General features: G+C 49.3%; 1 protein-coding gene across 2 annotated transcripts in view; it reads left to right on the top strand.

Moving 5' to 3' along the window:
* CCL1 (C-C motif chemokine ligand 1) overlaps positions 1-25,655 on the top strand; it is a 55,180-nt gene extending 29,525 nt beyond the window's left edge. Inside the window, exons 1-4 of one of the 2 annotated variants that reach the window (XM_079904337.1) lie at positions 22,564-22,591; positions 22,724-22,880; positions 24,041-24,155; positions 25,243-25,655. In XM_079904337.1, the coding sequence (XP_079760463.1) occupies positions 22,805-22,880; positions 24,041-24,155; positions 25,243-25,333 (282 nt within the window). In that variant the 5' untranslated portion in view covers positions 22,564-22,591; positions 22,724-22,804 and the 3' untranslated portion in view covers positions 25,334-25,655. Of the gene's footprint in view, positions 1-22,563; positions 22,592-22,723; positions 22,881-24,040; positions 24,156-25,242 lie in introns of those variants that run through there. The other variant, XM_079904336.1, reaches the window with a different exon arrangement.
* Positions 25,656-26,104: the final 449 nt, after the last annotated feature.

Genomic DNA, 26,104 nt, shown 5'->3' with positions numbered 1-26,104 from the left:
GTAGGGTAAACTGGGTGATGTTTTCCCTTTAATTTTCATTTTGTCCTCCTCTGGATCTGAAATGCACTCTCTCTCTTAGTCCAGAGAGGGGGTATAATTAGAAGAAGATCGTAGAATAAGTGATGAGCTAAGTCAGAATTAGAACTCGGATGCCGGGCCTCCTAATCCATCCAGCATTGCCTCTGCCCACCTCCACGTGGCCCCCTGGCTCACCAGAGAAGCAGGCAACAGCAGCCGAGCTGGGGAAGGTGCGGGAGTGGGGCTGGGGGAGGGAGGGTGATTATAGCCCAAGCTGTTGATAAGGCAAGGCAACAGGGGAGGGCTCCTTCCAGGGTGTTTAGGACCGGGGGAAGGACAGGCTGAAGGTGCACGGCCCAGAAAATGCACTTAGGAGTGAAAACAAAAGGCAAGTATCCATTTTCCCCTTTTTCCATTGTCACAGAACTTTTAGCTGGGCTTATGGCCACCCAGAATAAAAATTATTTTCCAGGGCTTCCCTGGTGGCACAGTTGTTGACAGTCCGCCTGCCAATGCAGGGGACACGGGTTCACGCCCCAGTCCAGGAAGATCCCACATGCCGCGGAGCGGCTGGGCCCGTGAGCCACAGCCACTGAGCCTGCGCGTCCGGAGCCTGTGCTCCACAACGGAAGAGGCCACAACAGTAAGAGGCCCGTGTACCACACACACACAAAAAAATTATTTTCCAGCCTCCCGCTGGAGGCTGTAAAGTGATGTGTCATGTGACAGCCTCCAGGAATCCTTGTTAAAAGGCAAGATTGGCCCCCTCTTCTTCCTCATCCTGCCCTGCTGCCTGGAGTGCAGGTGCCCTCACTCGAGGCTGTAGGACCAAGGCCATAACTTAGGGATGGAAAGAAGGTGCTGGAGTGAGCCTGGGTCCCTGGCAACCTTGTGGATCAGAGCTCTCTTATAGCCTGGACCTCAGGCCTCCAGACTTTCACCTGAGAGATTAAAAACTAGGGTGCAAAAGCTCGGAATGTTTTGGGTTTCTTTGTGCAGCTGAATTGAACCTTACCTGAAGCTGAAGGCCATGGTTGAGTATGTTGAGTTCTTACGGTTCTGACAATGGATTTGTCCTGGGCTACCTGAGCTCCGTTTGCTAGATCACCTGTCAGCCTTGGTCAGGGGTGTAAATGGAACCATGATAGTGCTGGGGATGGGCCTGAGGAGTCAGGATACCTAGGTCCTCAGCTGGCTCTGCTGATGCCAGTACGTTACATGACTTCATGCAAAGAATTCCCTTTCCCCGGGTCTCAGTTTCCTAATCTGGAAAATGAGACGTTTGAATCAGAAAACCTCTAAGGTCCTTTCCAACTGTGATGCTCATAGCTCTGGCTCAGATGGTTGACTTGGATCTCTCTCCCTTCCCAGCTCTGTCCTCTGAACTCCTCATGGCACTTCACGGGTCTCGCCCTTGGACCATGGTCAGGTTTTGCCTTGCATCTCTCTTCTCCTTGAAGTTCTCTGAGGTCAGGCCCTTGGGCTTCTTCCTGTCATACCCTTGTCTAGCTTCTAGAATAGTGCCTTGGGTATAAAGTGTATTCAGTACACCTTTGTCAAATAGACGATCTCACACAGACACAGCTGGAATATGATCCCGGATCTTTCATGCCCTACTCCCCCGGCCCGCCCCCCAGCCCCAGCCCATGCTGGTTCCACTTTGACCCCGTGGAAGCTGGGAGGGAACAGCAGTCCACACCTACCTTCCTCTACTGGAACTTTGCCTCCCTCAGAGCTGCACCCACACAGGGTTTCCCTGCCCCAACTTGTTGCTAATTTTGGTCTCTGTGGCTTGGTCCTCCTCTGCCACACCTTCCTGTGATGTCCTCAGGCCCCCATCTCCCAGCCAGGGAGCGAAGGAAGGGAGATACCACTGAATGCCCTGGCGGGGGTGGGGAGGGGTTCTTTGCTAAGGTCTTCTACCTCTTTCCTTTCCAGTAGTTTATTCCTCCTCATTCTCATCCCTCCCAATCAGGAGCTTTGTGAACATCATTCTCCTAGCGCAGACACCAAAAAGAGAAGGAACAGAGTGGGTGAGCAACTTCCCCTGGGTTACACAGCGGGAAGGTCTCTGTGGACAATAAGTTTCTTGGTGGCCACTGTCAGCAGAAGATGACAGAAAAGGGTAAAGATCCCAGTCCTGTAATGTTCCCATCCATCTTTGCTCCGTGAATATCATAATCTCTCTCTGTGGCTGGGAAATGCCCACCTTGGTTTGGCAGTAGGGTTTGGATCTTTTTGGGCATCTGAACCTTCCTCCACGCCCCTTCCCCTCTCTTTCTTACTGCCCACAGCTCATCAGTCTCCACCACAGGGCAATTCCAGTCCTTGCCTCCTGGTCTCTGCTCTCCTCTGGACCGTGCTAGGGGCTGTCACCTACCCGGCGTGACACCATTACCCTGCACAGTTGGTAGCCTCACTATCCTCATTCTAGAGGTGAGGACACTGAAGTTCAGAGACGTCTAGTGACTTGTCCAAGGTAACACCCCGGGTAACATGTAGGGCTGGGCTCTGAAATCATGTCCTTAGCCCCCAAGCCCAGGGCTCTCTCCTTTGCAGCCTACATGGGGTGGGGGCAGCCGTGCTTTCTTCCGCTCTCCCAGGGAGTGGCTTTATTGGAGAAGAACACAAGCTCCACAGTCGACGTAAATGAAGCACTGACTCTGTACCAGGCTTGGCTTGAACTCCTTCAATCCTCACCACACCCTACGCAGTGGGTACCACTACTCTCTTTGGTTTATAGCCAGGGAAACTGAGGCCCAGAGAGATGAGTGACTGATCCGAGTTAACATATCTAGTGGTTGACAGAAGTGTCAACTTGAACCCAGGACCGACAGCTTCAGTGCTTAAGAATGGTGCTGCCTTTCTGAAAGGAAAAGCACAGGTTTGAGAGAGCCATATAGGTCTGGGTTTGAAGCCCCGCTTTGCCACATCTAGCTGGTGCCGTCTCTCTCACCTGGGCCCCTAGATATGCAACGGGGGTGCTGCCCTGCAGTGTTGCGTTGTGTGGACACAAGAGAGGCATCTAGAGATAAAGCTCATTGCAAAGTTCTGGCCCTGGGCGCAGGGTAGGGGCTCAGTCAACCCGAGTTCCTTTCTAGGTTTCAGCTAAGGTTCTCCGATCTCAGCCCACGAAGGAAGGATCTTAGATTACAGGAAAGAGGGTGTTCTACTGAAGTTGGAGCCGGCTTCTTCCTGGTCCCAGGCAGCTTGCCCTTTTCATCTTCCTGGACCTCGCGCCGAGGGGCTGTGGGAGAGACTGTGCCCTGTGTCTCCCTCTCTGTTTTACAGCCTGAAGGTTAATCTTCTCCCCTCCCTGCCTACCCTGGTGTCCCCTTTCCACTTCCCTAGTACACTGCCCGTGGGTTTCTACCATGGAAAGGCCCTACTGCCTGAACTCCTATCTGCTTCCTGTGGTTAATATTGGGGCAGGCTCTTTGAGTGGGAACATCTGCCTGAGTCACTGTGCCCTCCGCAGCTCCCACTGATTCAGCATTGGGCTTCCCTTCCTGTCCCCATCCCCCCCCCCCACAGGTGAGCTTCTCCCTGCTCCACTCTGACCACCGGCTCCTCCTTTACCAGCCGCTCAGAGCCTCTGAGAGAGGGCAGGGCTCAATTTCAAGGCTCCACTCCTTTTGAGAACCTGCTCTGAACCAGGCCCTGTGCTAAGCATTTTCTGTGCATTATCTTATTTGACTCTCAAAACATCACTGTGTGGTCACGGTTAGTTACTAACTGTTTCCTCTTGGAGGCTCAGGGAGGTTAAGGAATTTACCCCAAATCGCAGAGCTAGGCAGAGCCATGACTCAAACCCATGTCTGGTGGATTCCAGATCCCAGGTTCTTAAACACACTGTCCTGTGCTATATTTGGTCCTGAAGCAGAGGGAAAGACAGACAAGAGTCCTTCTTGCTGGGAGAATTTGAATACCCCATCACACACTCAACTTTGGGGGAAAATTTGACCCCTGGGCACCCACTTAGAAGTCAAAAGTTGCCCTGGGAGTTCTCAGAGACCAAAGAAGGCCACCATGTGTGGGAGGGAGGAAGTGTGAATTTCCAGGGGCCGGAGGGGTTCTCAGTTCTTGGAGTCCAGTGGTGCTGGGCAGTCCAGTGGTGCTTTCCTGTAATCTAAGATCCTTCCTTCGTGGAGGGGTGGTTCTCATCTCCTCGGAGGTCTGGGTTACTTGGACTGGGCTGTTCATTCCCTAGCAGACCTTCACAGAGGGCCCTGTGTGTACTCACACTCTACCACCAAGGCTCTCTGGGTAGTAAAAGAGGCAGAAGTGGCAACAAGTATTGGCATGGCTGGTGACAAGGGCTATGGTGGAAGCAGGCAAAGAAGGAAGGCTTTGAGGAAGGCTCTGAAGAAGGGCAAGGACCCACTCTCCCCAAGGTCTCGTGTAGAGTGATGGAAGGTCAGAGAGTGCTGGGTTCAAATCCAAGTTCTGACGCTTCTGACCTAGGGGATCTCCAGCAGATTTTCTCTGAGCTTCAGTTTTGCCGTCATGAAATGGGGATAATCCTGTCTACTTCACTGGAGTGTAGTGCCTGGTAAATAAGGCGTTTTTTTTTTTTTTTATTGATTGATTGATTTTGGGCTGCGTTGGGTCTTCATTGCTGCATGCAAGCAGGGGCTACATTTCGTTGTGTTGCACGGGCTTCTTATTGCAGTGGCTTCTCTCGTTGCAGAGCATGGGCTCTAGGCGCATGGGCTTCAGTAGTTGCAGCACGTGGGCTCAGCAGTTTTGGCTCGCAGGCTCTAGAGCGTAGGCTCAGTAGTTGTGATGCACGGGCTTAGTTGCTCTGAGGCATGTGGGATCTTCCCTGACCAGGGCTCGAACCCGTGTCCCCTACATTGGCAGGTGGATTCTTAACCACTGTGCCACCAGGGGAGTCCAATAAGGCGGGTTTTAAAGCCCTGAGAGGTATCGGATGCTACTCTCTGTTTCCATTCCCACCTTGTCCTGTCATCAAAAAATACTTGCAGGAACAATCTTCCCAGCAGCCATGGTTGCTGTCAAAGTCAATGACTTGATCCTCAGGTTAGAGAGTAACTCTGAGCTCTACTCTTTTGTCCTGATCACAGAGGGTTTTAGATAAGAGATTGAGGAGAATTGGGGGTCACTCCCATACCTCTTCTTAAAAACAAAGCAAAAGAAAACAAAACAAGCAAACAAAAAACCCCCCAAAACTAAAAATGGTGTTACAATGTCAATTGATGGGGAATTGGGAACTTTAACTCGCAAAGATGCTACTTAACCCTCAAAACTGGGAGGCTTTACAGGCTGGGTTAAGAACAGATTCGAGACCCAGACTATCTAGGTTTGCTTCTTGGCTCCATGATGTTCAAGCTGAATGAACTTGGACACTTTTCTTATAATGCCCAGTATCCTTGCATCGGGCCTTATCTTCCTCAGCTGAGAATGGGGATCCTAAGAGTACTACTAGGGTCTTCCTCCTGGAGAACATGTGAGGCCAAAATAAGATAGCATGTGTCAGGAGCTAAGCACAGAACCTGGAGTATAGGAAGCTCTCAGAAAACATTAGCCGGTCTGTTACTGCTTGGAAACTGCGGTTTAGCCTTAGAGAGTCGCAGTGCTGGCCGGGACTCTGGGGTTATCTAGATGCACGGTTTTCACCTGGGGGGCTCCAGGGTGTGTGGACGTGCCCCAGGAGCCCCTCGTCAGATTCCAGAGAGGAGTAGGCAGGCCCACCTATCCTCTGCCTCTGCCCCTGCCCCCATCTGTTTCATAGCTTGGGGTTCCCTGTAAAAGTTGTTTGGATAAAAGTGTGTGTGTGTGTGTTGACAGGGTTGGGGGGTGGGTGGTTCTATTGTTTTTTTTTTAGAAGTTTGAAATCTACAGATTTGTGTCAGTGATTTCCAGCTCCCTCTACCCCATGAGGACCTTTGACTATCTTTTCATCATAAACCCCATGGTTTGAAGAGTTTGGTGTACCTCCGAACTACATGTATTTAGCAACGACGTGTAAGATTTTTAGCTCTGGTTAAGGTATTTTGGGAAGACCTTTGGCAACACTTACAATTAGGAATCATCATTGTCTATTTCAGAGTCTGAGAAGAGACTGGGGCCCTAGGCCTGGGACTTGGGTCCCCTCCACTCCTTTTCCTACAGGGGACCACGTCTTCTGAGCACCTTCTATGAGCATCATCTTATTTAACTTTCACAAGCATCCTTTGCTCCGATCTTCATTTTAGACTCAGAGAACAGAGCACGGAGGCATGGGCGGGGGTTGTTGGTGGTGGTATGTATCACTGCCCAGTATCACTCATTTGATAAATGGTTTTCAAAGTCCCAGCCCACTGAAGCTTTATTTATTTTCTGCATGAAAACTAGAGGCTTGTAGGATCTGTCCACTTTTTCCCAAATCGTCCCAACTCTTCTAAACATTTCACTGTTATTTGGAATTCATTCATTGGTTCCCTATGTTAGCAGAGCTATGCAGGAAGGTACAGATGAGAGAACTGTGTTAAGCCACAAGTGGTCTGTGTTTGATTTCATTCCTTGCACCTCCTCCACGATTCCACGCTACAATTTATTCACACATACACATGAGCATACTCTAAGGAATACATGCTCAGAAACAAGGTGTCCGCAGCAGAACCCCAGACATATACAGTCCACAACACGTCTGTTCTTTGAGGCATAAACATGGAAGTGGATGCACACACAGAGACGGTCAGATACTCGGACTCTTATATGTATCCAGATACAAAGAACCATAGCTACACCGCATGCACACACATATACGTACACCCTAACTGAAATGAGTTCTCTCTGAAGCCCGTTTGACCAGATGTCTTTGGAAGGAAGAAGGGATATAGGATTTACAAAAAGGAAAATTGCAACGATAACAGGGTGAACTTACATGCTCACTAAACTGGGAAAAAAAAAAGTTGGAGGGGAGTTGAATAATGACACCCGATGCTGAGGACTACTTTTTATAAAACAAGTGTCTTTATACATTGCCACTAACAAAGAAATGGTCGCTTTTTTTTGGAAACATCTTTCTTATCGCTCCAGTAGTCAGATGTGTTTATACTCTCTTTTGCTGTAATTCCACTTCTAGAAAGTTAATCTAAAGAAAAACATCAACAAGAAGAAAATTTGACTTATAGCCACAACACTGTTACTTAGGAAATAGTGGTAGCCAGATAAATACCTACAATTAAATCCCGTCATCTCAGTTTGAGGCAATCTTTTCCAGCCACATCACAATGACAATTATGAAGACTAGGGAACATCACAGAAAATATTTATGATAAAGTCAGTGAAAAAGAAGAGCACAAAACTGGGAGTTCACTGTGGATGGGATGAGATGAAGATTTGTCTACAAAGAGCTAAACAATGGAAAGTGAGAAGCGAACAGTTCTTTGAGAGAGATATGACTATTATTGATTTGGTTTTTTGTTTGTTTACTTTAATGTTGTTATAATAAAGATTTCTGTTCCCAAAGCTATCTGTAATATAAAAATCCCAATGTAAGCCAGCCTGACAACTGCAGTAAAGATTTAACCCACTCGCGGATAATGGACCCTTAGCAACTCCTATGTTCGAGGGGCTGTATACACAGACATGTGCACCTCTAAGAATGCCATGTGTACATTGGACTTGGTCAGCCTCCCAGCCTCAACCTACAAGAGTCTTAAATGACAAGCTAAGAATTGTCCATGGTGCTTCCCAGGCCTAAGGCCCACCTCTGTTATTCTTCCAAGCCCTAAACTTGAATATTTTCAGGTGATCTATTTAATACCAATATCTGACCTTGCAGCTCCTGATCCTTGGAGATAAGACTCCAGTTGGTGAAAAAAGTTATTCAGTAGGGCCAGAGACCAAGTAAGGTCTAGGCTTTCCATGAACTAGCTCTGTGACCTTTGACCGAACTTGTTAGCATTCACTGAAAACTGACCGCTTTGGGTGCTGTGGTGGATGCCCTACACCAGAGGTCCTCAACCTTCAGGAGCGCCAGAATCACCTGGAGGGGTTTCTTGTTGATACAGAGGTTACAGGGCCTCACACCCTGTGATAAGACTCAGTAGGACTGGAGTGGGGCCCAGGAATTTGCATTCTAACAAGCTGCCAAGTGGTGTTGAAGCTGCTGACCCAGTGTGGAGGGCCACTTGCTCTACATAGATTTTGCTCAAAATAACCTTGCAAATGAAGGGCCTTAAATATTACTCCCATGAACTAAGAGGATAGAGAACTTGAGTGACTTCATCTTCTTGGTAATAAGATTACCTCCTTCTCTTTCAAGAACTGAAATATGGAATTGGTGAGACAATCCAGATACTAGTCATTTGCACTGATGTGAATACCAATACACACACACACACACACACACACACACACACACACACACACACACACACACACACACACACACATCTTCTCCTCTATTATGGAGACCCACTGCCAGCCTGCCTTCTTTTTCAATATGAACTATCTCCAGGGGTCAGTTTCCTGTTTGTTTTTTGTTTTGTTTTTCAGTCAGTGAGAATGAACTGACTTAGATGGTCAACTTAGAAACCTGCATGGTTTCTGCTGTCACCAGGGATCCTCAGCAAAGTGACAGCATGCACTGCTAGTGACTCCGCAGATGACCCAGGCTTTGTGGTCTCAGGCTTATCAGTGTATCCACTGGGCTGCCTGGGTGAGCTGGGTGCTGGGGGCATGCAGAGGAGCTACTGCTTTGCAGCTGTGTGCCAGCAGTCCATCTCTGTGCATCTCAGCTGTAGTATGAGGAAAATAACACTGACCTTCATCAGGTAGTGGTGAGGGTTCAATGAGCTGACACGTGTAAAGAGCACAGACTGGTACCCAACAGAGATTTTCCTGGGACTTGATGAAATGGCTCCAAACTTGACATAAAAGAGTAAAAGGGTGAAAATAGCCAGAACACTTCTGGTTGAAGCACAAAGAAACAACAAAAAAAAGAGAGGGGAGCCTTTCTTAACCAGATACCATGGCTCATTACGGTCAATGCAGGGATAAAGTAGGTGACCAATAAAAAGAAAGTCCATAAACAGAACCACGTATGTATGACGCTATGGTATGTGATATGGCTTGTACGTCACATCAATTCAAAAATTAGGCCTGGAAAAATGGCAGTCCATATGGAAGAGAAGATTAAATTGGATCCTTACGTTACACCATACGCAAAAATCAACTGCAGATGGTTAAGTGTTAAAAATACGCCCCTGGGGCTTCCCTGGTGGCGCGGTGGTTGAGAGTCTGTCTGCTAATGCAGGGGACACGGGTTCAAGCCCTGGTCTGGGAGGATCCCACATGCCGCGGAGCCACTGGGCCCATGAGCCACAACTACTGAGCCTGCGCGTCTGGAGCCTGTGCTCCGCAACAAGAGAGGCCGCGACAGTGAGAGGCCTGTGCACCGCGGTGAAGAGTGGCCCCCACTTGACACAACTAGAGAAAGCCCTCACACAGAAACGAAGACCCAACACAGCGAAAATTAATTAATTAATTAATAAACTCCTACCCCCAACATCTTCTTAAAAAAAAAATACACCCCTGAAAATTTTAATAGAAATATCTTTTGAACTTTGGAGAAGGGAAAGATTTCTTAAACAAGATACAAAAATGTTGACTCTAAAAGAAAAGAATGATACATTTTCTGTATTAAAATTAAGAGTTTTCTTTCTTAAAAAAAAAAACTGGAAAATAAGCTACAGGTACTTCCCTGGTGGTTCAGTGGTTAAGACTCCACGCTCCCAGTGCAGGGGGCCTGGGCTCGATCCCTGGTCAGGGAACTAGATCCTGCATGCTGCAACTAAGACTGGCGCAGCCAAAGAAAGAAAGAAAGAAAGAAAAAAGAAAATAAGCTACACATCGTAGACTATATGGCAATCCACATCCTAACAAAGGATTATATAAGAATGTATCAAGAGCTCCTTGACATCTGTGAGAGACTCTATTCTTGTTTAAAATGATTCAGAATATATTGTCCTACATCATTGGCTTTGTGCTTGGCCATGTAACTTCCTTGAGCCAACAGAATGTGAGCAGATAGGACATGTGTCATAGCTTAGCAGAAGCTTTAAAAGCATTGCAAGTTTCTTTTTCCTGGATCCTCTGCCAGCAGAATGACACATCCTAAACAAGAGCTGTTCCTTTAGCCTGAGCCCAGGAGTGGGAAGACGTGGGGCAAGGAGCTGACCCACAGGTTGGAGCAGAGATGCAACTGACCTGCAGACTTGAGAGCAAAAAGAAATGTTTCTTGTTATAAGCCACCGATTTGGGGGATGAGGTGGGGGGGTTGTTATGGTAGCGAAAGCTGACCAATATGGAAACTAGTACCTAGCAGTGGGGTGCTGTGCTACCCAAAGAATAAAATGTGTGGTTTTGGCTTTGGGGCTGAGTGGCAGGCAGGGAAGTAACTACTATAGGGGGCTGGAAAACCAGCAAGCTATGTAATGTAATAGTTAAACATTTGGAAAAGCTGTCACATGTGATCATTCAGAAGGCAGAAAATATACCTACTGAATTTATGGCTTTGGGAGAAGAAGTTTTGAGACAGAATGCTGTTGGTGTGAGTTACTTGTTACTAAGTACATTTCATCAGATACAAGAAAGAGGTGACAGCAGATAAGACTGGCTCATCTGCAAGCAGAATCAAAAGAGAACATAGAAAGTGTAGAAGTTGTAGGGTTTGCATGATGGAAAGGTGCAATCATTTGTTATGTCAACCTCTGCAGCCTGCAAAATATTCTCAAAATAGGAACTAGCTTTAGGGGCAATATCAAAACAAAGGCATGACCTGGGGTCAAGACCAAATCAAGAACATGACTGTTACTCCCTTTGTTAAGACCTCTGAGGAGATTTAGATAGTCCCAGGGAATCCTGCCAGTTGGACAACATCACTTCTTAGAAAAGAAACTGAATCTCATTAATCCTGATAGCATCCAAATACTTGGAGTTGTATCTAGAGAAGGACGGAGAGGCATGTCTCAAAGCACATGTTGTGGCCACTGACACTTGAATTGGCTACTGACCTTTCACAAAAAGTTTTTGAGAGTTCCATCACCAAAAGTGCTGCTGGTCTGGATTAAATAAGACTGACTCTTCAGGACATAAAACAGTCTTGAGCCCCAGACTTTACAGGCAGGAAGCAGATTGATGATACTGATAAGAAAAACACAGACACCCAGAAGAAAAATGATGAAAAACAGGAACAGATATTTCAGAGAAGAGGACACACTTAATGATTGATGTGATGGACAAGCGAAGAAATGTTTAACCTCATTACTGTTCAGGGCAATGCAAATCCAGACAAGAAAGAGATCTCAATTCAAAGTAATTTGACTAGCAAAAACGGGAAACTCTGATGATATCAAGTGTTGGAGGGAACATGGATCTACATGACCTCTTCCACATGGCTGGTATCTTCAGGCAGCTACTTTAGAAAATGATTGAAACTGTACTCAAAACAGTGACTATCCTAAACCAGCAATTACGCTTTTTCATATAGATGTAGTAGGAGTCTTGCTCGTACAAAAATGTTCATAGCTGCACTGTTTACAATGGCGACAATCTGGGAAAAACCTCAAATGCCCATCGAGAGAGTGGATGAATAAATAGGAGCATACTTAACCGATGGAATATTATACAGCAGTTAAAACAAAATGAACTGCATTGGCACAGTCTGTAATATGGATATATATTAATAGAATACTACTGGCCAAACAGTAAGTCCCTACAATTATAAACACTATGATACTCTTTTTATAAAGTAAAAATATATATACTTTAGAAACACACAGATATTAAAATAAGCAAGGGAATTTGGGAGGTTGGTTACCTTGGGTTGAAGGAGTCAGGAAAAATAGTATAGAGGGAAGATACAATTAGAAGCAGGTTATTGTCAAGGTTCTAGCTTTTGTTTGGAGTGGTGGTTCACATGGGTTTGTGACATTATCAAGAAGAGCTAGAACTTTAAAAAAGAGGGATTGTTTTGATTGCTTTTTAAAATATTTATTTAATTTCTTTGGCTGTGTCAGGTCTTAGTCGCGGCATGCGGGATCTTCATTGTGGCATGAGGGATCTTTCGTTGTGGCGTATGGGCTCTTCATTGCAGTTCACGGGCTTCTCTCTACTTGTGTCGCATGGGCTCCAGAACGCGTGGGCTCAGTAGTTGAGATACATGGGCTTAGTTGCCCCGTGGCATGCGGGATCTTAGTTCCCCGTCCAGGGATTGAACCTGCGTTCCCTGCACTGGAAGACGGATTCTTAACTACTGGCCCCCCAGGGAAGTTCCTTGATTGCTCTTTTATATTTTATTTTGTTTTTAATTGAAGTATAGTTGATTTATAATGTGTTTGTTTCAAGTGTACAGCAAAGTGATTCAGTTATACATTTATATAAATGTGTGTGTGTGTGTATATATGATTGTTTTTATTTAAGTCATAGACTATTAGAGTTAAAAGCACCCTTAGAAGTCAGTTAGTTCTAATTCCTTATTTCCCAAATGAGAAAACTGAGGACCAGATTGGAGAAGTGACTGACCCAAGTTACACAATTCCTGAGCGGCGCAACCCAGCCTGCTCCTCTTGTAATCCTCCTACCTCAGTACTGACACGCTCAAGCAAGGCTTCATCCTCTTTTACTCTGCCCCACATCTAACCCATCCATCAGTTCTGCTCTGCTCTGACACACCTGGGTCCATCTGCTTTGCACAGTGCCCACCCCACCCCACCCCCAGGAGCCAAAGCCAGCCTCATCTCCACCTGGACTTCAGCCAGTGCCTCCTGACTGATCCTCCTACCTTCTCTCTTGCTCTCCAAAACACCTGTTTCCCATACAACTGAGAGAGGAATCTTTTTTTTTTTAAAAAAAAAAAAAGTCAGTTCTTATCTCTGAATTTCTCAGCTGTCTCACAACTCTCTCCCTTACCCTGTCTTTGGAAACCTTTCCCCAAAAGCCAGTGGAGACTTCAGGCCTTTTGAGCATTAGCTGCCCATACTCTTTGCTTGGCCTTTGCTTGGCCTTGCAATAAATGCTGCACTGTCCTTCACCACAACCCAGCATCAATAGATTGGCTTTACTGCATTTGGATGAATGGACCCAAGTTTCGTTCGGTAGCATCAGGTTCCACTGAGACATGGGCCAGCTCATTAGTTCACCTACACATTCTTCAGCAGGATCATATGCCTGTGTTAAACCAGGAACTCAGAGTCTAGACAGGAAGGCAGTCTCAGGAACAGACAAATTACATTATAAGGCAGTCTGTGCAAGCACAGAGGGAAAAGCACGGTGCCTGGGATCCAGGGAAGACGGAGGATTGGGAGAAACAAGAGAAGGGTTCACAGAGGAGGTGATTTTGAACAAGAGTGGAACTTACCACGTGAAAAAACAGTTGAAGTTTATTCCCCTTAAAGAAAGGAACATGTGCAAAGACCAGGGCGTGTCTGGCAGAAGGGTGTGGAATCCAGTCTAGGGGCACAGAGTGTATATATGGGGTTACAGGTGGTGTAGGTTGTGGCCAGATTAGGAGGCAGATTGCAGGACAAGCTAAGATGTTGGGCAGCACCCAGGGGTGAGTCTCTACCAAGAGGTGGTGCAGAGTACTGTTTCAGGATTGAAGCTAGACTGTCTGCATTGGAATCCCACCTTTCCAGCGACTAGCTGAGTAATCTTGGACAACTTCTCTGTGCCTTGGTTTCCTCATCTGTACAATGGGTGTTAATAATAATGACTACTTCCAGGACCATGAGGAAGACTAGACAGCTGAACACACATGAAGTGCTTAGAGTAGCTTGACACACGTGAAGTGCACAACGTAACGTTAGCTAATAACCGCTGTTATTCCACGGAGGGCCAGGGGAACATCAAGATTAAGGGAGGAACAGAGGACCAGGAACCTCTAACCAAGTCTAGAAGTAACAGCAGAGTGGTTGGAGGAAAACCATGAGGGCCACCTGTCATAGAAGCCATGGCAAGAGGATGTTTCCAGAAGGAAGGGTCAACAGGGTCAAGGGTGCCAAGATGTCAGGCAAGATGACAGCCAAGGGTGCCATGGATTTAGCAACAAGGAAGTCACCATTGACTTTAGCCATTGCAGTTTTGGTGACGTGGTAGAGACAGAGGCCAGTTTGCAGTATATTGAACACATGGGTTGGGAGGAACGGGGGAGAGTGGCGCCAACTCTTCCAGCTGTTTGACTGGGAAGGGACGCAAGTGAGAGGCAGCAGAGGTAGAGGGACGGTGAGGTCGATAACCATGTGCTTTGCCAAATACCCACTGCATCCCGCCGTTGTCTCCTATGAGGTTCACAATCTCCGGTCAGCTAAGCAGGAGAAAGAGCAGAAAATATAAGTCATAAATGAGGACACGTGTATAGACAGATCAAGAATGGCAGAGCTGGGAGAAAGGCCGGCTACCCATTTCCTCTCCCTTTTCATGATGTGATTGTGGGCAAGGGGGGACTGGGCAAGAGGGTGGAGGATGCTCAGTGCCGTCTACCTGCTTTCCCACACCTGGATGTAAAGGACCTATCTCTTGAAGGTGGATGGAGGAGGTGGCAGAAAAGGCTGGTGACAGATTCCTTTAAACTAACATACGCTGGGTGCCCAATATGTCCCATCCTACTGAATCACATCATATCCAGGTGGTGGGAGAAATATTTGGTTGAAATTGGTTCCAGCTAGAAACAGAGGAGGCAAGATGGCTCCCACATCAGCAGAGGCAACACTGTCTATTTTTCACTCCTGCCCCTCTCTGCAATCCCTTCTCTGACATTTTAGATAGGTCTGGTCTTTCTTTGACTCTGCAGCTGGGGAGCTGTGGGTGGGAGTGGCTTGGAGGTTGATGTGTCACTTAAAGCAGCAATGCTTGTGGGAAGTAAAATGCATCCTTCTGATTTGTTTGGGAAATGTCTTTATGCCAAGAACTTTGGAACGATAAAACCATAATGGTGGGATTTTGGAAAATCATTTTCCAAACCAGGGCACAGGAGACCCAAAGTGGGATATTTCAAGGAGAAAACCAATGGATGCCTGTCCAACATGAAGCAGAAACATGGCAGGAGGGCTGAGACGGGCAGGGCAGCCTTCATGGCATATACTTGTGCAGACTCTGCGTCATGCTTCAAACATATCCCATCATTTTTATAAAAGCACCCTCATATGCACTGGACCCTGCAAATTCTACCATACCCCTAAATATGAACCTCGGCATGGACAGCTTGACTTCAGACTTCCACCTAGGCTGCAGGCAGCAGCCTGACTTCAGATGCTCCCCACGTGAACCTGGCTCCTGAAACTCACCCACCCTTGGGAAAGCTGGGCCAGGCAGCGGGAGTTGAGAAAGAGGACCTGGCCAATTTGCAGTCAGCTCTTAAGAGCAGCTGTAAAGATGCCTCAGACAAACCGAGCAAGGAGGGAGGAAACACAGAACACTCCTAGAAACCACGATAATGAGCAGGGCTCTGTGCTGCAAGCCTTCTGACACATTTCCATATTTAGTCCTCACAGTGGTCCTAGTACAGAGGCACTGGGATCCCAGTTTTAGGGATAATGACCCAGAGGTTCAGGAAGATGATCAGAATTGATGGTGCTGGTAAGCGGTGACCTGGATTAAAATGCAGGTGTCTGGATCCCAAGTCCAGTGCTTTTCCTGTTACACTAGAGGGTAGAGGTGAAGGCCAGGGAACCCGGATGTCCAGGCTGTGCTGGCTAGCACATCCCAGGCCCGGCTCCAGTTCTGAGCTAAATGCACTCTCTGTGACCAGTTCAGCTCACTCCAGAGCCCATGAAGCCAGACCTGGCAGTGGAGGTGTCTCTTTGGGTGGCCAGCTCTAAGCTGAGCCTGAGAGCCTGGCCTAAAGGGCAATGAAGGAAGAGCATCCCTGCTCAGGCTCCCCTGGGCTCCCAGAGCTGTGGCCCCAAGAGGAACTGGGAAGTTGGTGGTGAGCAGAGGTGGGACCCAGGCGTCCACCTACTACTCCAGGGGAAGAGGGCTCCTCAGGGGACTTTCCTAGCAGCATGTGGGCGTGTTAGCTGAATCATGGGTGACCTTGTTGGTGTTGGTGGGTATATTTTGGGGTCAAACTGTTGCCACTTCCTGCCCCTGCGTCCTTGCTCTGTTGGGTGGAAAAGCTGGGGCTTTTTTCTTCTGCCATTCCCTGCAAAGTTGGCATCGTGCCCTGGCCTCCAGGTGGGCTGCAGGAACCCTGCAGGGCTTTCCAGCATCCCAGGGGCCCCGATCATGCTCAGCTTCTCTCTCTGACCAGAGCCCAGCTCTCTGGTCCTGAGCATAAAGCCAGAAAACCACAGAGAAGGAGCCTGTCTGGGAGTTAAGGTGGGTTATCTTCAGGGCTCTGTCACGGGGTCCCCACGTGACAACTCGCGTTTCCTTTCTGGGCTTCCGGCTCCTCAGCTGTAACGTGAGATGGCCCACCCCAATTGTCCTGAGCGTCCTCCTGCGCGCTGGGGGGATGTGGCACACACCTGACCCATGCTGACCCCCCGAATACACCCACAGAGACTTTGCAATGTGGCTATTTTTGATCCAGGGCCGAATGGCTCAAGAACCACAAAACTGAGGCTACAAAACATTCTGAATCTAAGCCTGTGTGTTGCCTATCGGGCTTCTTTGAGTTTCTGGCTTCCTGGGAGCTTTCTAAGTTTCAGATGACCCTGACTCCTAGGGTGGTGGGATCTAAATGCCTCAGGGACTCGGATCAGCCCTTATTAGGCTCTTTGCCCTCTATCCTCATCAGAAAGGGCAGGGAGCCCTCCCCAGCAGGCTCTCTCAGTACAACAGGCCTGATCCAAAAGGCCAGTTCCACCTCGGATGGACGAGGGGGCTGTTTAGGGTGTAGATTGTGGGCAGGGCTCTATCTGCCCTTAGGGACCCAGAATATCATTTCATGCCAAACCAGAGAGGGTCTCAGTAGCCATCCAGGCTAGAGGGAAGTGGTGGGATTGGATTATCTGGGGAGCCCTTTCGAGACACTCCAACTACCTTGAACTCAGAATACAAAGGTCCGCAGTGAGGTTCAGGCACGTGTCTTTGGATAAAAGCTTCCCGAATGATCCTAATATGAATCCCATTTCCGGGTAAAGAGCCACTGATTTAGGCCAACTTGCCCACGTTTTAGGTGGGAGAACTGATGCCCAGAGGCAGGAAGTAACCTGCTCAAGGTCCCACAGAAAATGAGTGGCAGAGCTCAGAAATCCTAATTTTTCACCCTCTTTCTACAGAACCCCACCTCCGTCACCTCTCCTGGACTCCTTCAAACTTCCCAGTCTGACTGCCTGCTTCCAGTCACTGTGTCCTGCAGCCCCTAGCACAAGCCCTCAGCACAAACCACAAATCTGGCCACATCCCTGTCCCAAGCAAAAGATTGGCCTTCCCTCCACTGACAGCAAGCTTAGGTCCCAAGATCTGAGCCCAGAAACAGGATCTTGTGAAACCCAGCCCAGGTCCTCCTGGCTCCATTTCCAGCCCCTCTCTGCAGGCCTTCCTCACCCCCGCATGCCCTGAAGACATCAGCCTCCACACCAGCTATTAGCATGCCATCAAACAATTGTTTGATTTTCCTTAAGAGATACAGCACGTTTCCTTTTCACACAAGCCTATGAGCAGGTATCATTATTATCCCTGTTTGGAGATGAGACTGGGAGGTTAAGAAAGGGAAAGAAGTCCCGCCAGTGGTGTACAGAGGAGCTGGGCCTGGGGGCCAGGCAGAGCCCACCCTTGTAACCACACACAATGTACCATCCAGGCCCCTGCCCAGGGGAAATCCTACCTTCATCCTTCCAGGCCCAGCCAGTATTCCACATTGCACCCCAGTGAGCTCTCCGCTCCCCTAGAGTGGGCATGTGCAGAGTCTAGTCTGCATATTATAGCAGCCTTGACCATCTGTGCCCACTTACTGGTTTGCGTATCTGTTTCCCTCTGAAGGCCCTGACTCTGTGGTCAGCTCTCCTCTCTCACCTGACTGCCCAGGCACAAAGTGGGCCCTCAGATGTTTCCTGAGTGAATGAGTGAAGGAATGAATGAATGACCACATCAGGAACTGAGACCTGTCACCAGCATCCTGTGTGTGGAATGGTGCCCATCAGCACCGTCGGAAAATGGCCCATCCATGCTAGAGGGTCCAGGGGGGTATAAACAAGCCCAGGGTTTGGGCCAGAGCTTCTCATCCTAATTCTGTCACTTGCTACTTGTATGACTCCTGTCACCTCCAGGGCCTCTGTTTCTCATCTGCGGCTGGGGGATGACGAGAATGATGTGAAGCCCTCTCCTTCCACCTGCTATAGCAACAGTCACTACGCACCCACCCTGGGTGGGGCGCTGGGACATGAAATGAGGACCACGACAGGGACTGCTGCTCCCCGGGAGCTTCCAGGTGAGGGAGGGGTGTGGACCACCAGGCAGTCACAAGATTGGCTTTGCTGCTGTGGGGCGTGAGCCTGCTTCATGCTGGGAGCTCAGATGGGGCAGCCTGCAGGAGGTCTTCCAGATAAAGCTGGAGCAGGCGTCCCAGGCAGAAGGGGCAGTGACGCCCCAGCACAGGTGCGCAGAGCAGTAACAGTGCCGTGCGGCTAGAGCTCTGTGGGCCACGGTGTGCGGGACTCCGTGAGCCGAGCCGAGACATTTGTACTTCACCTCCGAACAGCAGGCTGAGTTGTCACTCTGGAGCTCCACGGCTGTGGACGGGAATTGAAACACTGGTGACTGTCACTGCTGTGACGTTCTTTGGGCACCCCCAGGGTCTGCTGTTGCTACAAGAGATGCTTGATGCCTCGTTCACTTTGTTGCTGAGGCTGGATAACAGAGGCCTCCTGAAAAGAACAAAAGGTGCTGAATGTTAGAAGACAGTGTACAAGGGAACCCAGGCGGAGGGTAAGAGTCGCTGGAAAACAAAAGAAACGGTTTTTAATTCAAAGACGTTTGGGTGCTGGAGGCACTGTGGCTGGACTTGCACTTATAGGAGGCAGCTGGGGACGGGTGCGGAGGTGGGGATGGAAGAGAACACTGTGCTTCTGTGGGTGACAACGGAAAGCCTGGCCTGGACGTTGGGCAGCACAGGATTAGAGAGGAAAGAGACCAGGAAGGGGGTCCCGCCTAGGGAGGTGGCAGCACTGCCTGGTTCCTGTGATGAAGCCTCAGATGGTCCAGGATTAATGGGTAGAGGGGGGAGGGGTGCAGTTTTATTGAGCACCTACTATGTGCCAGGCCCCATGGTAAGCGCTTCCGTATACTCTGCAGCTCATAGGACACGAGGTCTCTTCTCGAGCACTAAACACAGTTCCCAGTACCTGCCTCCTGCGGTGAGCTGTAAGCCCCACAGGGGCAGGACAAGTGTCTGTCTTGTGTCTGCTGTGTCCTCAGGACCTGTCATATTTTAGGTGCTCCACAATGATTTTGAATGATCCAGCTTTCTTTTCCTCTCCCTCCTTCCTACCCTCTTTCGTTTTCTCCCTCCCTTCCCTTCCTCTTCCCTTGTTCCAAGATAAGGTGAGACATCTCATTTAATCCTTCAAATAGCCCAAAGTTAGGCTGTGGCTTGAGGAGTTTATTTTGAAAACATTGGGGAGAGTTTTACCAGATCCAGTCGGTAGTGGATTTTACAACGAAGGAACTAAAGTTCAGAAGTGTTAAGTTACTTGCCTAAGGTCACACAGCTAAAAAGTAGTGGGGCTGAAATCTGACCCAGTTACCTCTGAGGGCAAACACGCTTCCTCCCTAAGTGAGGGAACTAAGAAAACTTGGCCCCAGAGATGGACAAAGCGAGGCCAGTATTGCTGCAGCTGTGCGATGCCGGGAAAATGACTCCTCCCTCCACCCGCATGGGTTTCTGTGTCCTGGTCTGAAGAATCAGGCTGAGATGTAACTGGAGGGGAAGCAGGCAGGACCAGGCTCCAGGACCCCCAGGCCAGCAGGGCTGAGGCAAGAATCTGGGGCCACTCCAGGAGGAGATGATCTTAAGATGAACCCGCACCAGTTGAGCTCTGTCTGACCTCTACCCATCCGCAGTAAATTGGTCCCTACTTCACAAAAGGTGACTAATAAGAAAACCTCTCGAGGGGTGGGATAGGGAGAGTGGGAGGGAGGGAGACACGAGAGGGAAGAGAGATGGGAACATATGTACATGTATAACTGATTCACTTTGTTATAAAGCAGAAACTAACACACCATTGTAAAGCAATTATACTCCAATAAAGATGTAAAAAAAATTAAAAAAAAAAAGAAAACCTCTCTACAGGCACATACTGGTTTTCAAACTTCTAACTAAGAAAAGGGTAGTTCACATGAGAAACTGGTTCAGTGTCGATGCTGGGAGCCTTTCTTACCTTTCCCTCAACTATGCAGTTCTGATCCATCACAGTCAAGGCCATGGAGATTTTACTGAGTTATTACTTGGCCCGTGCTTTGCGCCAGGCTTAGAGAAGAAGAGATGGAGTGGGGCTGGGGGCGGGACCCTGTGGGACGCTAGGTTTCCATGCAATTGGAGCCTCTGGCCAGTTCCTTCTGGGGCTGCGGGAGCTGGGAAGGGGGAGCCATGACTAAGTCTTTCTGTCGCCTCTTTTCCTGTCCTGGGCTCATGGTAGCCGCAGTGAGGGGGAGCATGGGAAGTGAGCAGCTGGTGGGGCAGCCCTGTCCTGGTCTCGAGTGGGCCGGGCAGCATCCCCCGGAGGAGGGGAGAGCAAAGTATTTCCTGGGTGGCGACCTGGCCCCTCTCTGTGTCCCAAGTAAGTCTAAAGGATCTAAGGTGACATTTGACCAACTAGCCACATCCCTTTAATCTCCTTCCTCTTTGAGACCCCACTAAAACGACAACCAAGGAATAAAAAAGTATCAGTCTGCGAGGACAAAGAAAATAGGAGAGTGACGACAGTGTCTTAGTGATTTCAACAGCTTTAAGTACTTTTTGGGCGGCAGGAAGCAGCTGGCCAGGTGAAGGAATTGATGGAGCAGGTCCTTACTGAAAGTGTGTGGTCCTTACTGACAGTGTGTTCCCAGAGGTGGCCACACGCGGTGGTCAGATGACCAGATGCCTTGGCATCCACTGTTCCATCTGTGCAACGGAGTCTCGGTATGACCTTGGCAAAGGCAGTTTCTGCTTTCTGAGGCTCGTTTGTTCCCCATCTGTAATAGAAAGAGACCGTACTAGATTCTTATCTGCTGGTGCCTGAATTACCTGGAGTTTTCCTCCCCTGCCCCTCAACACATATAGGCACATGTGTCTTGATGTTGCTTCAGAAACGGGGCGAAGGTATTTTTGCATTTTTTGCTCTCCCAGGACACTTTCAGAGCCACTGCTGCAGATGGTCTCCAAGGGAGTTTTCAACTCCGACACGCCAGGACTCCCACGCAGGTGTTAGGATGGAGAATACACGGAATGGAGGGGTTGTAAGGATGTAAGACCTTCATGTGGGAGATCCAGGCACAGAGGGGCTTCAAAGGAGGCTGAAGGCCTATCTGTGGGGACAGCAGAAGGGCCTTTACAGAGACAATGACATTTGCAATGGATAGAATTCACAGAGGGAGACAAGGAGGAGTGGAGGTTACGGTGGCAGCAAATCCCGGAGATAAGAAAGCATGTGACCTGTTCAGAGACTTGCAAATATTGCAACATGCGGGAATCCATGGAGACATCACGTGAGCCACGAATGGCCAGGTCAGCAGCTTGTGCTTCATCCCATTGACCATGGGAAGCTATCACGTTGGCCTTGTGATTTTAACACACGGATATGGCCCAGCTACTTTTTCTTGAGCACCTGCTAGTGTTACTTACTCCACGCACTGCACACCATGTCTTCCTGACCTGGCCACTTGGTCGCTGGACAGTCACACATCTCTCCAGCCATTTCCTCACTCCGGGCACTGTCCTCCACGCCTCGCTGTCCTTACACAAGCTCTTTCCTCTGTGGAGAGGCCGCCTTCCACTTCAGCCTTCCTGCGGGAGACTCTGCTTGAAGAACATTCCCCTGGGAGGCCTCTCCCCTGTGGGCAGCTCCCAGCCTGCCCTGCGCCCTCCATATGGCACGTCCACTGCTGTCCTTACACCAACTGGCTTTTCCTTATTTAGCTGTGATGCAATGGCTTGCATGTCATCGGTAGCTGTCTTCCCTGGGGCTAACCAAGGACCAAGAACAGGGCAAGTGATTGAAAAGTGTTGAATGATTGAAAAAATAGAAATTGCAACTATCTGGGCCAGGCCCTTCACAGAATGGATCTTATTGAATGCTCCTCGGTCACCTGTGAGATACGAGTTACTCTTTCCATCTTGCACAGGAGATGTGACTCGGGCGAGTTTATGTATCCGCTGATTTGCAGAACTGGGATTCAAACCCATGTGTGCCTCAGTGCTGGTGCAGAGCTCTTCTGCTCTACCATGTTCCTGGGACAGTAGCTCCATCCCTGGATGGAAAGACGTGACATCAGAGGAGCCACAGACAGGCCACTTCCTCTCATTCACCTTTTTCCACGTCCCATTCAGCTGGGGCAGCTTCTACTCAGCCTCTCAAGATCCATATCTGTTCCTGCGCTTAGGGAAGTTTCCCTACACCTCTCACACCACCCAGGGGAGGTAAGGAAAGGAGTTTTCCATGTGGTCACTGGACGTGGGTAACCACCTCTTCTTCCTGTGACTTCCCCACCTCTGCACTGGGGCTTGGAAAACCCCACCCATGTCTTCTAATAAAAGCTCTGGGTACTGCAGGATGGGCCAGAGGACAGCTCTTCACTCCACCAGACTCCTTGAGGGACTCCTTCCAGGGAGGCCTGAGCTGGACGTCCCGAGATGAAGGTCATCATCGCCGCTCTGGTGTGCCTGCTGCTGGCCGGGGCATGGCTACAGGATGTGGATGCCAAGAGCAGTGAGTTTGACTGGAGTCACTTTGCTCCTCCTTGGGGAGGGCGGAGACGCAGGCAGGTGCTCTGGGGCTGGGGGCAGGCTCACCCCTTCATCTCCACTCCTCCAGAAAGAATTCTCCCTGAAGAGGAGGAAGGGAGGACTTGCTCGGGGGCAGGGGGACAGCAGGAGAGCCATAAGCCTGGGGCCAACACAGACCGCTGAGCAGCTGGCTTCAGCCAAAGGAGGCCAGCCTCGTCCAGACCCTGCGGACTGATGGAGGGCAGCTGTGAGGTCATTGAGGCCAAGCTGGAGGCCTGAGGTCCAGAGGAGGGACTGACTGGCGTCTCGCCTCCACTGTGTAACAGATAACGGGCAGAGTCTGAGGTCAGGATCTGGGGCTTTAACAGTTGGCTAACCTTGGGCAAGTTACTATACCTCCCAAACTCTGGTTTCGCTATCAGTAAGATGGGTTTGATCATGCCTACCCTCTAAGGCTGATGAGAGAATACTGACCTAACAGCAGACATATGGAAGGGGCTTTGCAAACGGTCAAACTAGGAGGAAGGAGCCAGGATTGAAATGCAAGTCTTTTGAAGGTGGGGTGGGTGTAGGGGGGGATTACAAACCGGCAGAGTGGGAGTTGTGGGTCAGAGCTGAGAGGACCAGGGTGGAGGGTGAGGTTGGGATTGCGTGGAGCTGATCAGTTCCTGGAAGCTCTTGCCTGGTCATTTCATCAGTCTGAGCTCCTAAAACAGTCCCTAATCCTGCCCCAAATAGTGGACTGCTGTTGAATCAGACTCACAGGGTCTCAGGGCCCTTGAACCCAAATGTAAGGGCAGAACCATACTCTAGTGGTGGGATGTCAGAACTAGAATAGCCTTTCGAAATCAGTGTAAAGAGTCTTGCTTTTCAGCTGGGAAGTCTGGGGCCTAGGGGAGGGCTCATCTTGACCAAAGCCACACAGCTGTTTTGTGGGGAGCTGGGATCTGAACCCCAGTGTCCTGACTGCCTAAATACAGAACTGGGTGGCTGATGAGACACTAGTGCCCTTTGGATGTGATCCCAAAGCCTGAGCCTGTTCTGGAAGGGTTTTTTGTTTTTGCTTTTTTCCCCATCCTGGATGAGAGGAACTCAGTCCAGCTTGAGAAATGGATGCAAACCATTTTTGCGCTTCTCTTCTAGTGCATGTGCCATCCTCCAAGTGTTGTTTCACACTGGTGGAGAGAAAGATGTCCCTGCAGAGCATCCAGTGTTACAAGAACACCAGCTCCACCTGCTCCTACAAAAACCATCTAATGTGAGTGGTTGTATCCTCTTCCATCCTTGACTCCCTTCTCCAGAGGACAGAGAGCGGCCACCCTGGAATTAGAATAGCAGACGCTAGATGGCGATGTTCCACCGGATTAAGGTTTTTTAACCAAACTAGTGAGGAGGCCAAAACCTGGGCGCAGAGCTGAGAGTGGGCGCTAGGACGAACACCTGTGTTCCTGCAGTGACATGAGTTTCTTGGAGCTGCAAGGCGCCAAGTGTTATATCTTAATATTTTATGCCCAGAGCTTAAAAGCTCCAGGTACTACTGGGTGACGGTAAGAGTGAGGGGCTCTCAGATAGTTCCTGCTTCTGGATTTGCCAACCTATAGTCTTGAGTGACTCTGGACAGGTAAGTCTTCTGAACTTCCTTATCTGGGTAGCCCCTCTGCACTCCTGACCTGTGAAGTGGGGTAAACACGATAGCTGCATCACAGGGTCGTTATGAAGCTCCAGGGAGGTAGCTTACACTTGCCACTCAGTGTCTATAAGGCACTTTCGTGTATATTACTATCTCATCTAACTCTCTTGGTGCACACATTTTCATTATTGTGAAAACTGAAGTTCAGGGAATTGGAGAGATTTGTCTAAGGTCTTGCAGATAATTAAAGGCAGAATTGATCTACGGTTTTGGACAATAGCCAAGTTTGGGAGGTGGGTAGATCAGAAAAGAAACACACACACACACACACACACACATATCCAAGGCAATGACTAGGGGTCCCGGATGGACACAGACACATGAAAAGATGGAGCAGGTGGGCCCTCAGAGATGTTCTAGGAGGGGAATTTTCCATGTTAGCAGATCCTCAGAATGTCGGCAGCCTTCGCTCTACCCTGATACAATGAATCCGCAAAAGGGGTCCACGAAATGAAATTTTTAAAGCCCCCCATCCCTTGCCCCTGAAGTTTGGGTGTTCCTCCCAGCGTACAAACTGTAGGTCTTACGCAACGACTTCATTTTATAGGCCCCGGGAGAAAAGCTTAGGGGCACCCAGGAGCAATGAGGGGACTTGTGTGTGGCACCCAGAGGGTGGCTCAGGTGACTTAGCCCTTCCTTTGTTCTCTGCCTACAGATTGAAGCTGAACGGAGGCCTAGAGGCCTGTGTCTCACAGACAAAATCGTGGGTTCGGGCTTATTTAAAAAGGATAAACCCCTGCCAGTGAAAGGAAATATGAGCTGCTTCCTTTCCATCCTGGACTCTGGACACCGTGTGGCTTTACCTGTCCCCTCAACGCCCAACCCTACACCAGTCCTTCTGCCCCAACTTTGCCGGGTCACGCCAGAGGGTCTGCTGGGTCCTGTTAAGATATGTTGTCGCACTTTATATAGTTAAATTCTAGAATCTTCAACTTCTGCCTCCCTGTGCCTCTTGGACCCCACAGGGATTTCAGGGTGCAAAGCTGATTGACATTGAGGAGATGGGGTCAGGGGCTGGAGAAAAGGAAACATATTGGACCAGGTGCCAGGAGAACTGACTTCTCATCATAGGAGCCAATAAATGACTTACGTCTCTCAGCTGACTGCCTTTGTCCTGGGGGATAAGCGTTGACTCTGGGTTGTGATGTAGATTCCCTGTGGGGCTGGGTCCCCATTTGGATGCAGGATGTTCCCCATCACCCCTGCCCACTCTGCGCTGCCCAGAGGGTTCAGAGGCTGATGATATCCAAAAGCTGCCCTAGCTGGAAGGGGTCTTGGGCATCATGTGCCTGTAAGACGATGCTGGCCCCATTGCATAGATGAGGTGACTGAGGGCTGGAGAGGGACACCCACAGGCCTGAGGACACGCAGAAAGTCAGGATTAGATCTGGCGTTAGAGCCCAGGGCTCCCGCTGCTCGGCTGCTTACAAAACCAAACTCACGAGTGTTGCTAGAAAGGAAAGTTGCCGTTAATCAGAATGCTGGCAATCTGGGGAGATGGTGGACTCAGTGTCCCC

Source organism: Stenella coeruleoalba (assembly GCF_951394435.1).
Source record: "Stenella coeruleoalba genome assembly, chromosome: 19".
NCBI lineage: Eukaryota > Metazoa > Chordata > Mammalia > Artiodactyla > Delphinidae > Stenella > Stenella coeruleoalba.
This window is presented reverse-complemented; position numbering and strand designations above follow the sequence as displayed.